The sequence below is a fragment of the Vidua macroura genome, chromosome 17 (assembly GCF_024509145.1).
Source record: "Vidua macroura isolate BioBank_ID:100142 chromosome 17, ASM2450914v1, whole genome shotgun sequence".
Lineage (NCBI taxonomy): Eukaryota > Metazoa > Chordata > Aves > Passeriformes > Viduidae > Vidua > Vidua macroura.
The window spans coordinates 14443800-14460140 of NC_071587.1; the positions used below are offsets into that span (position 1 = coordinate 14443800).

Genomic DNA, 16341 nt, shown 5'->3' on the forward strand with positions numbered 1-16341 from the left:
CCCTTCCATGTGCTGCATAACCAAGGTATTTTCTAGAATTTAGACAAGCTGCAAATGGCATGTTTCAAATTGGAAACAAAAGGACATGAAATGCCCCCACTGCAGGTAGTTTAGAGTTTCTCAAGGGGAGCTCTGCCTTCATGAAATAGCAACCATGGAATAATTTACCATGGAATTTTTACCTATACTCACTCAGAGCCCTTTACTCTCTTTCAGAGACACTGTGCTGATAACCTCAGTTAATGTTAAGAAAGCAAGACTGTACTATCTCCCCCAAATGTTGCATCATCCATTACCACCATGTAATCTTAAAATAAATGAACTAATTTGATTAGTAAGTAAATAAGATAATCAAATGTAAGTCCTGCTTCCTCACCAGGTAGCACGTTCAAGGTCTTACCAGTTAAAAGCTAAACAGATCTTTACAGATTCTTCTTCCTTTTCTCCCATTTTTGATCCTAGTGTATGCATCCAAGACTCCTGGCTCTGAACACATCCTGCTCTTCTATTCAGCTGGGCATGCTGGCACAGTGCCCACTGAAAGAACACAAATTTGCAGAATATCTGGCATTACCTGCATCTGAGGAGGAATCTGAAAGGCCACTGCAGAACTAGGTATTGTCCCAGCAGAGAAGGACGTTATCACCTTCTGCCTGAAGAGAGTCCAGGACATGGCTTAGTACTGGATCTACTGTCACAGTCATTAACACACTCAGCTAATGACCTGTGCCAGCCCCACTGCAATGAGCAGGAGCACACAGACACAGAACAAGCTCTCTGGGCTCCATGAGTAATATCACAAGTGAGTTTGAAAGCAACCAGCTCTGAGTTCCACTCTTCCTACTAAGCCTCAATGAAGATTTTTAAGAAGAGCCTTCACTTGAGAATAAGATGTGCACTTCACATGCACTGAGCTACAACCGAAACTCGTCTGTGGTGTTTGTGTCCTTTCACCTTTTCCTGGAAAGTGTGTTGACTAAAAGCCAAACAAACAGCACAGCACTTTAGCTGCTTAACAAACACCACAGTCATTTCACTCAGGACAAACATTTTAAAGAAACACAATAAGATTGCAAATGTTCGATTTATTTTTCAAAAAAGAAATGCCAACATTCGTGTAGTTGTCTCAACAGCAGTTTAAACTCACATAGATGCAGAACTACCACAGCATTATTTTTAATCCTTTTGGAGATTACATGAGTTTAACATGTCTAGGTTACCAACTGGTATCTTAAAAATACTGGTCACAATAACAGATGAGACAAGTCCAGCATTCCCCATCTACAGCGACATCTGCTCATCTGTGACATGCAGAATTTGCTAAAATACCAGCACTGTCACAGAAAAAAGGCCAGTTTGCCATTCCCAAGTGATCTGAACCTCGTTGGGACAATTTTCAACATAAGGTACCATTTGTGAGAGGTAATTTGTAAGGTACCTGCCTAGCACACAGCATGACCAGGAGGTACAGAGAAAACCCAGTTCAGCCTGAGAACAGATTCCGTGCTCCAGGGTGGCCAGAGGCAGCTCCACCACGAGGGCCATTCCCACAACACGGCCCACAGGAGCTCACAGCCATCCTCCTGCTGTGTTATGAACTTAGCCATGAAAGCAGAACACGGCCCAGAGCTCCCCAGCAAAGGGTGATTGCCCAGACACTGCAGCTGCCCTGACACACGATCCTCTTCCCTCCGCAGGCTGCCAGCACAGAGCCCACTGCTGAACCCGACCCTCTTCTGGGACAGGAGCTGAAGGAAAAGCACAAGTGTTTTAAACGCTCCCAAAACACCAAGCACACCTTCCTGGGAACACAACCTCACCAACTCATTAGCTTTCCCTTTCGTCCCTAATTGAAACTAATTAGGGAGCAGCCATGAAGCAGCAGGGAGTTTAGTCAGGAGTAAGGCTGGGACTCCCTCAGGGACAGGCACAGGACCTACAATCACACAAGACCTGAGCAGCACCTGTGGTGTGGCTAAAACTTCCAGCTCCTACAAAGTCATCATCTCTCCTAAATCCATCATTTTTGCTTATCCAGCAGAGATAAATTATTTGTCAAGCTTTGGGACATTCTGTAGTTCTAATCCTCAAGGCAATCCTAACAAGTCAGAAAAAGAGAAGGTTTTTAATGGTCTCCCAGTGGCAATGTTGGGGTTTTTTTCAGTTTGATTTTATACCCATACATTTAGCACCAGGACAATTCCCTGGAAGGCACGTGATTCCCTGAATAAGATCACAAGGATTTCTAACCCTGGCTTCAGCAAACAGGACAATGCTTCTCACACTTCTCAGCCCGTTCTGCAGCACTGCTTCAGTCGCAGAGAGGTGAGGGGGTTCCAAGAGAAGAAAACAGACACCCCTCCTGAAAGGTGCCATTGACTACATTGAAGGGGTTACCAGTAATGAAGACCAAAGAAGTTTACATTACTACTTGAAAACAGGAAATAATCTGGCTTCAGAAATTCTGGTGGGTGCTCAAAATAAGTATTACAAACTAGGTGGAATCAGAGATGTCTACACAAAGTCAGAGCAAAACCTTCACCGATGTCAGAGAGGCCTTACAGAACCACACGTGCCTCAAAACAAAAAATCTGAGTTGTCAAAGAGCTCCACACTTCCCATATTTACTTATCGAGCTCATTACAAACTCGACAACTTGACTTGGCACCTTACAACACCTCCCAAAACCACAGGCAAGGCAGTGAGTAACAGGGGAAGCAGCAGACTTTGTACACTCCAAGACTTATCATCAATTCTTTTTGTTATGCTGTTAACACACCATCAGCACTTGCTGCAAAGGGAAAACACGGGCTGGTTGTGAGAATGTGCACACACATAATCCTTTGCTCATCAGAGACTTGGAGCCACAAAAACATACTTCTAGGGTTTACAAAGCAAAATACCACACATTTTTTCACATCACTGCTATTGTCCTTTGAATACCCTCATGTCAAGTTTGTTGTTGCCATTACATTCCAAAATAAACATCTCTGTCTTCTTGGACTGCTGAAACATTAAAGGGCTTCAGTGAGAATGAGACCTTATTCCAGAGCAGGGGTTTTGATCTACGCTCTCTCTTCCAAGGAGAAGAGGAGCCTCCCTGAGGAGTGGTGCCCCAAGACAGCCCCCAGCCAGGACAGGCAGCACCTCCTGGCTGCTCTAAGGGATGCTGCTTGTGCTCCCCACGTGGATTCGTTCCCAGCTGGGATGCTCCAACTCCTTCGTTTCTACCTTAGTGTTTCTCACTACCATTTCAGGAACCCAGCCCTTTGCTGGAACCAACAGCTGGGCTGGGACAGCTCCGGAGTTCTCCTTTCAGCAGGGAGGCCATTTCTCTGGGCAACTTTTTTTGTAGGCTCTTGTAGGAATGCTTTTTCTTCCCTGGTTCCTGGAGGCAAGGGGAGAAAGCTTTCGATGAGCTCCCCTTCCCCATCATGAGCACTGTGGAGAAAAGAAGTGGCCCTGGAAGGGAGCACTGTTCAGGGGCAGGCCTGGGAATCCTGCATTCCTCTTGCAGCCTTGGTGAGAAACCCCTTGTAAAGACAAAAGCACTTCCAGACTAACTCTCAATGGCTTATTTTCTTATTTTCCATGATGACACAAAACCAGAAGCCAAAGGATTCTTACCTAGGAATCAGAACTTCTGGAGTTTGCCTCAATTTTATTTTCTTGATTTGAGTTGGTTCAAAAGTCTCTTATCATCATGGAAACATGGATTTTGTGAAAACAGAGTAAATTTGCAAGCCTCATTTTCTACCCCCAACACTGACTAAATTAAACTCAGATTTTATCTATTATAATTTATAGGCTAGAGTAAGCAAGCTATTGGTGTTCACAGAAGAAAATATTAATTACAATGGCTTTTCTTTAATATTTATCTGGAGTTAAACAGGTTATATATGCATTTAAAAAGTACAGCCAGTTAAAGCAGTTTTAGACACCAGCTTGCCATATGCTATGTTAAAATTAGACTGATTTTTTTTTTTAAAGGAACAAATTTATGCATGAAGAAGGTTTATTCAGAACTCAGATTTTGAGGAATGCTTTTTCTCATCCAGTAATCTTTGCAGAAAGGTCCAAACAAAGTTTAGTAGAAAAAAGAAACTAGTTCAGAATGTGATTTTGAAGCTATCTTCACAATATCTCACAGAACTGCAAACACTTTGTTCGATTTAAAAAGTAATGGACTGGTTGCACTAAAAATGCTTATTGTCAGGGTGATAAATACACAATATAATTTTTAGAAGCAATAGCATGGGTATAATTGAAAACTAGAGACCTTGTAAGGTGGCTAAAAATAGTAATTTGAATTCCTAGCTTAGTCAGCTTGGCCAGAAACAGCCGTGTTCACTGTAACCTCTAATTACTTTGCATATTATAAGAGCCCCAAAGATTTTTTCCCCTCTCCAAAACCTACTAAATTAGCCTTCACAGCACAGTGCTGTTACCACACCAGATGCAACAGAATATCCAGAGTTTAGAGACCTCCCACTACTCTTTCTGAAATGTTTCATTTATAAAGGCAGGAATTCTCATTTGATCAGGTAAAGGCCAACTCCCCTCCACCTGGAGCATTCAGAAGAGCCTGCCTTGAAAGGTAAAGGCAAGGTCCAGTTCCCAGCTGCTTCAGATGAGAAAGGTCCTGGTTCTAACACAAGTAAACTCTTTACTACTTTGAAACACAAAGCAGTCAGAAAGAAAAAAAAAAAAAAAAAAGGCAAATTTCTCTTCCCTCATGGCTACATAAATAATTTCACTGACACTGGGTACCCCAATGTGAATCTCTAAAAGCTAGACTGAACTTTCTAATGTATAAGCACACATTAATGAAATAGTCACCATTACTACAGTGGGGCCCATGTTCACACCATGTCAGTGTTATTTTTCTAATTAGAATACTATGGGACAAGCAACAGCCATATTTCCAACTTTCTACTAATTCCACAAAAATTCTCCAACATATAAGGTTGTATGTAGAGGAAGTACTAAAACACACCAGAAAGGGAGTGGAGGAATTGTTATATAGGAAATTGTGAACTCTGCTTTACCTATTAACAAAATATCATTATCTACATCTTATTCAGTGGCAAACTTCATTTCCTGGAAGATGTTTGTACCGTGTGCTGCTTCACTGGCTTTCTTGAGATGCAGACTTTAAGTCAGATGTATGAGGGGGAAAACTGAATTTATTTAATATCAAGGAACCCCATGCATTCAAAATTACAAACCATATGTCAAACAGGTACCAGCTCCATCATGTAAGTGGGTCTGCATTCTATCTGCAATTAAGGGTATAAGACCAAACTCCAGCAAGTTCTAATCCATGGCAAAAGAATGTTTCACCATGTTGGCCATTAGTAACTCAACAGGCAATGGAACTACAGATTCATTCTGCCAAAGCATGCTCATTACACTGCTACTAAAAGCTTTTTACCATTTCTAACCTAACAAGATTCCAAGAGTTTAAAGAGAATGTACAATTACCAGGATTGCACAATGCAGGTTCATGCCTCTGCATGCAGGGAAAGGTCAAACCTGAGCTTTGCTCCTGCTGCAGAACCAGCAACCAGCCCTGCTTTCAGTAGCTTTGGTTCTCAGCCATCTGCCCAAATTCCTCTTTGGGAACTTAAAGTAGCTGTAACTGCTTAACTTTTCCAGAAAGAAGTTCTAGGTATCTTTCCTTGAGAAAGGCTTTCGGACAGCAATTGAAGGAACTTGCTGGATTACAAATTTGCATGAACAGCTTGCTTCAGTTGGGATCTGCTTAACGTGCTGGTTGCAGTTATAATTACAGATGCCCACTCCACTGTACTTAGAATATTCAAATTTGGAAAGGAAAATCGTAGTGATGATTAAAACCATACTGAATTCACTGAATGGTGCAACCTACAGGTTGCCAAGCTACTGCAGTGCACACAAAAACCTGCTGAGAACAAACAGTACTGCTGAAAACAGATGTTAGATAAAGCAGAATTAGGATACTCCTGGTTTTCCACATGACTGTCTGATTTGTGTTTAGGAAAGCAACCTAAGTGAGCTAGGTTAATATTAAACCTTTCAGCACTCTGAGCTGCCCAGCTCCCAGTGCCAGCAGAGTTTGGGGTGAGGCAAACACCGCTGCCCACACCTGTGGCACTGGTGTGCCCTGCAAGGGCTGGTGGCAGTGGTGGGGACAGCACGGGCTGCCCAGCCCCCAGCTGTGTGTTTCAAGGTAGTAAACAGTTTACTTGTGTTAGAATAGTGAACAGTTTACTTGTGTTAGAACCAGGACCTTTCTCATCTGAAGCAGCTGGGAACTGGACCTTGCCTTTACCTTTCAAGGCAGGCTCTTCTGAATGCTCCAGGTGGAGGGGAGTTGGCCTTTACCTGATCAAATGAGAATACCTGCCTTTATAAATGAAACATTTCAGAAAGAGTAGTGGGAGGTCTCTAAACTCTGGATATTCTGTTGCATCTGGTGTGGTAACAGCACTGTGCTGTGAAGGCTAATTTAGTAGGTTTTGGAGAGGGGAAAAAATCTGGGGCAGGATGCCTGCGCACCTCTGCTCTGCACCAAGGTTTAAAAGAAGCTGCACATAAAAGCACAATGTTTATGCAACTACTTCCAGGGTAGTAAACTGCTCTAAAGGTCAGAGAGAAAAAGCCAATACACTTTTTGGAAAGGGAAACTTAACCCTTAAATACTTACAGCAGAGATGTAGATGTGTAAGAAAATCCACCTATGGCCAACAAGCCTGGGAACTGGCACAAAGACAACCCCTCCCATAACCCCAAACCAGCCAGACCTTACAAGCTCAAATGTATTCAGTACTTTTAGTTCTCCAAGCTGCAAAGCAATGCTTCAAGACACTGACAGAACCAATCCTGTGTTATTAGAGGATGTTTGAACTGTCACTGCAGGGACAGAGAGCTTTCATGCCCTCTGTCAGGACATCTTCTCATCTGAAAGCAACTGAGAGTTTATAAAAACAAATGTCAGTGTTAAACAGGGACATCACATAATGAAGACAAATGCTCACAGACATCCGAATGCAGGACAGATTCCCACTCTGCACTCCAGCACATGAAAAAGACTGCAAAACTTGACAAGCCAGGCCTTCAAAGGACTGCTGAATGCTCCCCATGCTAATGAAACAGACTGCAGTGAGACTCAGTTGTGTGCATCAGATGAGATAAACAGTTTTGCCACTTCATACATCTACTCATCCTGCTAGTTAAAAATAATTAATTCTGAGAACTAAACCAGCTGATTTAGCACAGCCAAGCAACCCTCACAACTTCTACCTCTTGTAGTGGCAGTATCCTGTCTGGAAACACATGACTGCTATTACTTCCAGCACTCCTTGCCAGCCCAGACAGAGCTGCACTGAACCCACCACGCCCCGGGCTCCACCAGACTCTTGCTCATCGTGTTCCACTTCCTGCCAGCCAAAGCCAGTTATCAGTTGTGACTAAACATGCTTTATCACCCAGTGTCTACCTCAAATCCTCATTCGCAGCTGTAGAACAGATCTGGAACACTTACAGAAAAAATAATACTAAAAAATGCAGTGAATATCTTTAAATAAACCCTTCACATCTATCACAACCCTTTCCATTCCCCACCCCCAAAAGACAGCTACACCAAAAGCTTCTGAGCACTGATCCACAAATAAAAGTTATCAACTATCAGAATCACACACAAATGCCTCCTTTAATATCAACACTGCTGAGGGCAAAGCATTTTTAGATTATATTATTCTTCTGTAAGTATTTCAAGACAATTTTGCCTGTAGAGAGAGTTTAATATGCAGAACACATTGTTAGCAAAGACTCTGGAAGAAGAAAACCCAAAAGACGTAGATGTTACTACATGAAAGCAGTAAATGTTTGAATGCTTGCTCCTAATTGAGTAGCAATATTAACTTATTTAGCTATTCTTAGAAGATAATAAGCACATAACAGTTTACCACCCCAAATTTCATGTGGTAGAGAACTCAGCAGGCAGAGCAGCACACAAGGAATTTCCTGCTGTCAGCCAGTCACTCACAGAGGAGTATCCTGTACACTGGATTGTGTGGGTGACCAAGCAAAGCCTTGTCTGATGGGCTTGGCTCCCAGTGGAGGCTCCTGATGGTCAGCTTTACACAAATTACAAACACAAAATCAATGACAGATAAGACATAAGGCAGTAGTTTCCACGAAACCTTTCTGCTCCGTCTGCTTCCTGACAGGCTCTAAAAAGACTGGTGGGTTTAGACCTCTCCACTAATGCTCTCACGTGGGCTAATAAATCCAGGAACTTAGCAGCTCTAAAGATTTCACATATTTTCAACCTCCTGCTCCGATCTTTTGCCTCTACTGAGCACCAGATGAGTCTGACGGACACAGGGCAAAGATGCTCCAGAAGCTGAGGGCCCCTGAAAGGAGCCCTGTCCCTGAGCCCTTCTCCACAGAAGGGCTGAGCAGCGTGGCCTTTGCACCTCCAAGTGATCAGACCTTCCCTCTCCCAGGCCAGCAGTGCCCAAAGTCAGCAGCTGCCGTGCCCTGCTGCTCCCAGCCAGGTGCCACATGCTCCTGGTGTATCTCTCAGGAGCTGTCAGGTATCAGGGACTGCTGCAGAACAGAAGGCAAAGGGAATGATTTCCAAAGGGAAGTCATTGATGAGCCAGGCAGGCAATGCTGCTCAGTGCCAAGCAGCGCTGCCCCAGTGCTCACACCAACCCTGCAACTTCAGTGCCCTCCCAATGCCACCCCAGCTCAGGAATGTGCAGGGATCAGAGGAAGGCCCTTCTTGGTTCCAACATCCCCTGTCCTGCACACATTCCCTACAGGAGCTTTGAAACAGCACGAGGGCAGATCTGCTCTGCTCATGGAACACTTGAGGCCAGTTCTGAGAAGGTTTCAGTACTGGGAATGAAAAAAAAATACAGCTGAAACATGATTCTTGTTCGTGACATCCCACAGACCACAAAGCTCTAGGTAGCAACTGCGATTTACTCTGAAAATTCTCCATTGGCAGAAGTTTAAGAAAGAAGTGACAGTGTCGATTTCCAATTTAATTAAACTCTTAAGGAAGAAAACAAAAACATTTTCCAGAGTTGGGTGGCTGTCCACCTCCACTCCTTTACTGGGTAGAATTCCCCATATCTCTTCCACTTCCAGAAATATGAGGAAATTCTGTCAAATGTGTCAATATGTATTTTAGCAATATGTATTTTAGCTATGTAGTATTTTTTCCAGTTCTTGCTCCAATGACCCACCCTTTCCTTCTTTCCAAAAGAAGTTCCTCTTACTAAAACCTCTTGCTTGTGTCAGAGTTGTGTTTTTCCTGTAGCCCCCATCTTTAGTCACTGATGGTTGTGCAAATGTTAAGAAAGGAGATACAATTCCACATGAGGATGGCAGAGGTTCAGTCCTACTTCAAGCAGCTGCAATGACTGTACAGAAGACTGGAAAAAATAGACCCCACACAGTAAAATGGAATCGAGATCTTCTGAACGAGCATGGGTTATTTTTCCTGTCAGAAAAAGGAAGTATACTCTTCCTTAGTCAAAGATGCATTTTTAAAATAGATTTCACATTTTACTTCCTGCCATCGCATTAAAAGGTCACGCTGTTTATGCTACTGTAACCTGTTACTGTGGGATCAGGAATGGTATAAACAAGCAATTCTCATTGAACTGTGCACAGGGGAAGAAGGTTATGAGAACATTCCTCTTTATGTGTACAACACTTGTTCCATATAAATATAAAGAATCTGAGAAACAGAGTGTCTTTTGTAGGATGGCTCTCAGCATCAAGTACTTGACGAATCAAGTACTTGACAGAAGCAGCATAAAATTCTGGGAACTTCAGATACAAGCAAAAGCACCTGACAGATCACAAATACAATAGCTGCTTTAAGGTCAGGATAGCACCAGGTAGTAGCATTTTGAACTAGCAATTATTCTAGTACATGAAGTACAGAGAGCTGTCAGCCCAGAGGGGAGGGTTTCCTCTGCCTGCAGCAAGGTCTGCCCAGCCCCACACTCACCCCTGTACTCCACAGAGGTCCTTCTGTAACTGCCTAAACTGACAGAATGCAAAAGCTGCTGTATTGTTGCTTTATTTTCTATTTCTGTTCATGTAGAAATTATTTGAACTTATTGAAACTTATTCTTCTAAGGAGAAGAAAAAGACTGCACAGAACAATGCAAATCTGATTAAATGATCTCTTCATCATTAGTGAAACAGGTAAATCTTCACCACTATCTCTTCACCCTCAGTGCTGAAGGTGACTTTTAAGCCCTTAAACTACATGTTCCTAAAGCATCCACAACAACCAAGAGCTGAGACAACTGTACACCTGGAAAGTGTACAGAATTAAAAGCAAGAAAGAATAGAAAAACATTTCTAAAAGTTTCATATTATGCCAGCTCATTTTCCTTCCCAACCAGGATGTAAATTTTTTGCTACTGTTCTATGAACCTGCTTTCTTAAATGCAGAAGATACAACCCAATTTCAAAGTAGATCAGCTATCACTATTAGCAGAATCACATGCATTTCCAAGAATCACTTTTACCAGTTTTTCTTGGTATAATTTGACAGGCAAGCTGTTGAATCTTAGCTATATTCTGCGTGGGTGAGAGAAAAAGCACATCTGAATTCACAGAGTATGGTAGAAAATGAACTGGCATTTGTACTACACGATCTACAAAGTGAACACACAAAGGCATTTGGATGCTCTATCAAAGTGCCTCTCCCAGTCAAACCAGCAAGGGCATGTCTCCTGGCACCAGAGAGGAAAAAACCACCTCCTCTGCAAATCAACATGAAACAAGTTGACCAATGACTAAAAAAACCTCAGAAAACCTCAATGGTAAGAGCTGCAAACATCCAAGCCCAGCCATCAGACCAAGTGTGTGTTCCTTACGAGCACTGCAGAGAAGCAATCACTTAGTAAGGAATCACTGAGTATCCTCAGGTATTTAACGAGGCTAAATTCACAACCCAAACACATACTTAGCTCGTGCAAGTGACACTGATCTAAAACCTGGTAATTCTCATGTTTACAAGAAAGTAGCAGTGATATTTCAGCGTAAGCCACATCTTTTGAAGATTCAACTACAGAGAGACCTTGGAGAAAGTCCATTTGCAAAGCAAGTATTACAGGAAAACATTTTATTTTAATGTTTAGTTAACTGTAGGATGAACTGTTATTTCAAACCTACCCAGTATATTTAGAAAGTTATTTTAGTTTGAAAAATATTTGGTCTACCACTACCACATTTTATTCTCTGCTTACAAGGGCTATTTCTATTTGAATTTACCATCATTTGGCACTGCTTTCTCCTTAACAGTTTTCTTTCATGCATCTGTGCTTGCAGCACACATAGGAGGCAACACTACCATGTGGAAGAACACACTAACACCATAAACCCCTTCCAAAAATGCTCAGAAGCAGGTGAGCACTGTGTGTACATTGTACAATTTCCAAATTTTCAGCAAATGATAACCATAACAGGCTCCATTTTTCCATGCTCTGCTTCCAGCAAGACTATCACAGAAGCTGTGGGTTCAAGTATTTCGATTTTAAACTCGGTAGAAAAAGCAAGAGCAAGTGGCTCAGTAGCTTTATACAATGGGACTTAGCCATTCTCAGATCTGCCAGCAGCAGCCACAACTGGTGCTGCTGTGAAAGAGCCAGCAGTAAAGCCTAACCCAGGCAGCAGAGTGTCCTGAGCCAGTCCCAAGGGCACAAAGCTGAACAGCAGCTCTGCTTTTCAGGGAGGATCCCGACTTTGGGAGCCACAGGCACTTTGCTTCTCCATCACTAACCCTGCACACACGTAGGAAGACTCAGTGTACAGCACAGGAAAACATGGAATATCTTCAGCTTATTGAAGGAACAGAGAGCCTCCCTGCAACCCTGAGCTCTAAACCAGCTTTCCACAACCAGAGCCAATTATGCTGAGCCTCAAATGAATCAACAGAGCACAAATTAAGCACTGGCAAGGCACTGCATGCAGAGACCTGCAGCTAGAACTGGCAGAATAAAGCACAAAGATGCATTTACCAAAAGTCATGTTCGTGCCACAATTTATCTGCTGCTTAGCACCCGAGCAAAGGAGAAACCCAAACGCTTTCAGAGTGCAGCCTGCACTCTTGCTGCAGCTTAAAAACCAACAACACTTCTAAAGCTTCCTGTCCATTGACTTTAAATACACAACACAACCACACTGTTACAATTCTTCAGGGTCAACCATTTCACAGTTTACTTCCAGCATCAAAATCCATCTACATAAGGAAATATTCTACAAATATTCTTCCAGAGACAGTGAATACCTAAAAAACTTCCCATGCCTTTTACGTCTTGACAGAAGGATATCCAAAATGTCCACGATACCTTTCTATCTTCCTCCCATAATCTGAATGAAGTTCATTCATTTTCATAATCTGTAGTATTTTAGTTTAGCTTGGAGAGGTTTGAAGCATTCAAACATTAATGTTAATATTTGGTTAAAAGACTCTCAAAAATGAATAAAGAAACTGAGAACAGTTATTTACAGGCCTCAAACCCAACTCCAACTACACCTCAGCTTTCCAGAGGTAAGTAGTTCTGTTTTCAGGATACTCACTTCCAATCATGCTGGAAAATCTAAACTATATCCAGTTCTTATTATATACTCCACTAACTATACAAACTAGAAAAGAATGTACGTTTGAGTTTCATTTTGCTGCCTTCACATGGACAACTCTGCATGAGCGGTCCCCAAACGTCAGCTCTGCCTCCATCCATAGTGAACGGAATCCCCAGTTGAATTTACATCAGTAAATAATTCAGAGGTATTTTTACTGCCCCTGATAAGCACATCAAAGTTAATATCATTGGCCAACATACTAAAGTCAACATATCTGGTTTATTTAAACACAAGAAGCAACTCTATCTGTATTTGAGGGATGTGTTTTTAAGATAATATCTCGTTCTATCACCCTGTGTAAGAAGTTAGAAACTAAAGTATCTCCTAAAGTTCTGAAAGACTTCTGCATGTAAAATCACTATGAAAATCTGATACTGCACTCACTGTGAGCAAATGACAATCCAGTCACTGTTGTTTTGATGATACCCACCAGTTGTTTTGATATTCTGGACAAATATCTACTTTTCCTCCCTTCTCTAAGAGCCTGAACTGTGCTTTCCTTAGCTTTGGGGTATGGGTTTTTCATTGTGACATCTCCAGAGTGAATGCTTCTCATTCCAATAGATACTTCTAATGATATTTCTGCAGGGTGCATATCATTCACTTACCCTTAAGCATTTTTTTTCTGTTGCACACCTTTACCACCGTTAGTAGATGGTAAAGCTCACATTCCTCTTACTGTTTTATGGAGGATTTTAATTTGAATGTGCCTTTCTTACGCTTATGTTTCTCTAAAACACAAGCAACAGCCAGAACCTTAGCAATTCTTTTTCTCACTTGGGTCCCTGAACAACCTCCACAGAATCTCATGGCTCATAGTTCTTGTAACAAGCAAACCTAGAGAAAAGTAAGGGATAAAAATAGGTATTAAAAACCAAACAAACATTCAAAAAAAACCCTAGAATAACAAAACACGAAGAACTTCATCACTGTTCACCCTGTTCTGACCAGCTGTACAGAGAATGGTTCCACTATTGTGCAGTGCCCAAGACATGATCGTCACAAAATCACCTAAACAAGGTCTTCATTTCAAAATGTTTGTGTCCCCATCCTGGGATTACTCCTGCTGAAAAAAGGAGGTCATCTCAATTCTGTCCTTTCACAACTGTACTATCATAGCTGAACACAGCTTCCGCTCGTCCACAAAAAAAGAAGCACGGACAATTTTAACCCTTCCAAGCCGTGCGGCACCCAGACACGTCTCCCTTGGCCACAGCTCCCTGTCTGCTGCTGATTCCTCCTGGAGATGCTGTGCTGGATCTCGAGGTAACACACTGAGGCAAGCTGCAGAATGCTTCACCTGCAGCACTGGTGAGCACTTCTGGATTTCAGCAGTTACAACCTCGGTTACACTGAGGTACCATGGTACAATGACCCTGGGGGAAGATGCTTTTCTGCACCAATCACATACACTGCTCTACTTACTGCATGCTTCAAGCAAAAACCAGCCTTGTAGGAAAACTGCTTTGCTAATGTCACAGCTCAGACACCAAAAGCACAGCTCGTAGACAAGTACATTGTCCTTCCAGATGTACACGACCTGCCAAGATGCCATTTCCAACAGCTTACTTAAAAGCAGGATGCAGTTGAGAAACTGAATTTCATGACATAGATGCACATATTTACTAATCAATCAGGGAAAAAAAAAAAACAAACAAGTAAAAATCCCACCCCCTGTGCTTGTCAATAGTTGGATGCAAATCAAAGAATCACTTCAGTCCTTTTTTAAATTGAATTTTAGTCCTCAATCAAAGCTCATGCTGTGCCACAGTCTGAGCAGGCCACTGAGTCATATCATTCAAAGAGAGCAGGACAAAAATATCACTGAATGCTAATCCCTCATTGAAAATGGGCCATTCCCTCATTGTACTTCGATACTTCACTTCTGTAATTAAATTGTACCTGTAGAAACGTACCACTTCAATTACAAAGCTCTGTTACTCAAAATCATTTCCTGAGCACTAAGCCTGCAAGACACCAAATCATCCAGAACAGTTCAGCAAAAACATAACGTCATATATCCACATGACTTTCAACTGATACAGTCAGCAAGCACTGCCACTCGGCAGGGAAATGTAGGAAATGGACCTTCTGAAAAGCAGGCTCCACATGTCATGCTTATTCTCCAAATGCCAGACAACTGAAGACGCTCACCCTGCAAGCTATTGCTGTTAAAACTTGCCTGCTGCGATTCTGAAACTGAAGTCCTTTTATTTCACTTTTATACAACTCCCCTCGATGGTGTGTTGCCAGAGAAATTCACACTGAAAGGAACAAAGCTCAACGTCTGTGGTGCAAACATGAACTTCAAGTCATTCATTTATGCAATATACCAGCTTAAACATTCAAATGGATGTTACAGCAACGCTGCCTGATCTGACTGAACACATCCGCCCAGTCATTCATGTATTTCAGCTTCTCCTAAACTTCATTTTAGATAAAGGTGTGAAGAACTTTTAAAGATAAAAGCACGAACTTCTGTGGCTTGTATGCGAAGCCGGATCCAGAAGGCAAATACTACTGCAAGCATTAACGTTTGTCACAGCGCTGTTTTAAATATCACAAAAAAAAAAAACCCTAAATGCAGTAAGCGACACAATAAAAACCCAGTACCAGCTAGCTGCGCAAGCATTGCTAATAGGCTGTTTCAGGCCCTGTTCTTTGATTAAGGTGACCGAAAAGCAAAACGCATTCGCTGCTTCTCTGCTGTAAGCCAACGGCAGCGGTGACGGATCCGCGGCTCGGGAGGGGCAGCCCGAGCAGCTCCTGCGGAGCGCGGTCCCCGCGGGGCGAGCGCGGCTGAGGATGGACGCGCCCGCGGCGGCTCCTCGGGGCGGGCAGCGCCGAGCGGGGCCCCCCGGCCGCGGTCCCGCCCGCCCGGGCAGCGGGGGCAGCAGCGGCGGCGCCCCCTGAGGCGGGGAACGAGCGGGGGCGGCAGGGCAGGGCAGGGCCGGCCCTCGGGGCCGGGGCAGCACCGGCGGCACCGCGGGGAGCGGAGGCAGCGAGCGGGCGCGGGAGCGCTCCCCGCCCGGTGCCGGGGCAGAGCCGGCCGGGCGCTGCCCCTCACCTGGTAGATGGCGGGCCAGCTGGCGGCCTGGTCCAGCCGCTGGAACTCCTTCTCGATCTCCATGGCGGGGGCCCGGCCCCCCGCGCCGCTCCGGCTGCAGCTGCTGCCGAGGCCGCGGCGGCTCTGCCCGGCCCCCGCCCTCCCGCTGCCGCCGGAACTGCGCACCCGCCCCGGCGACGCGACGTCCGGGGCGGTGGGAGCGGGGCCGGGCCCGCCCCGCGGCCCGGGGGGCGCCGAGCTCCGCCCGGGCCGCCGCCGTGCCCGCGGCCCCGCCGCTGCTGCCGGCTGCGGACCCCCCCCCCCCGGCCCCCGGGAACGGCGGAGGGGCCGCGGGGCGGCGGCGAGGACGCGGCGGAGCGGAGCCGTTGTGCCGCCCGGAGCGGCTCGGTGGTGTGTGAAGGGCACGGAGGGGACCCGCGGAGCGGTGGCAGTGCCGTGTGGCAGCGCGGGGGGCTCGGGTGCGCGTCCGTGCGCTCGCTTAGCGGCGGGCAGCGCCTTCTCCCTTGCTGCAGGCAGAAGATGGGAGAGGGTTTTTCACCCTTGCACGGAATGAAGTCAGTTGTGTCGCTTGCCCCATACCGTTTGGTCTAAGGAAATGGACAAGCTCCGCA

At 44.4% G+C, this 16341-nt stretch overlaps 1 protein-coding gene across 2 annotated transcripts in view; it reads right to left on the minus strand.

Annotated features, from left to right (window-relative positions):
• Positions 1 to 15870, minus strand: part of PTPN1 (protein tyrosine phosphatase non-receptor type 1) — a 31655-nt gene extending 15785 nt beyond the window's left edge. The window contains exon 1 of one of the 2 annotated variants that reach the window (XM_053993209.1): positions 15731 to 15870. In XM_053993209.1, the coding sequence (XP_053849184.1) occupies positions 15731 to 15793 (63 nt within the window). In that variant the 5' untranslated portion in view covers positions 15794 to 15870. Of the gene's footprint in view, positions 1 to 574; positions 628 to 15730 lie in introns of those variants that run through there. The other variant, XM_053993210.1, reaches the window with a different exon arrangement.
• Between the last annotated feature and the right edge of the window lie 471 nt (positions 15871 to 16341).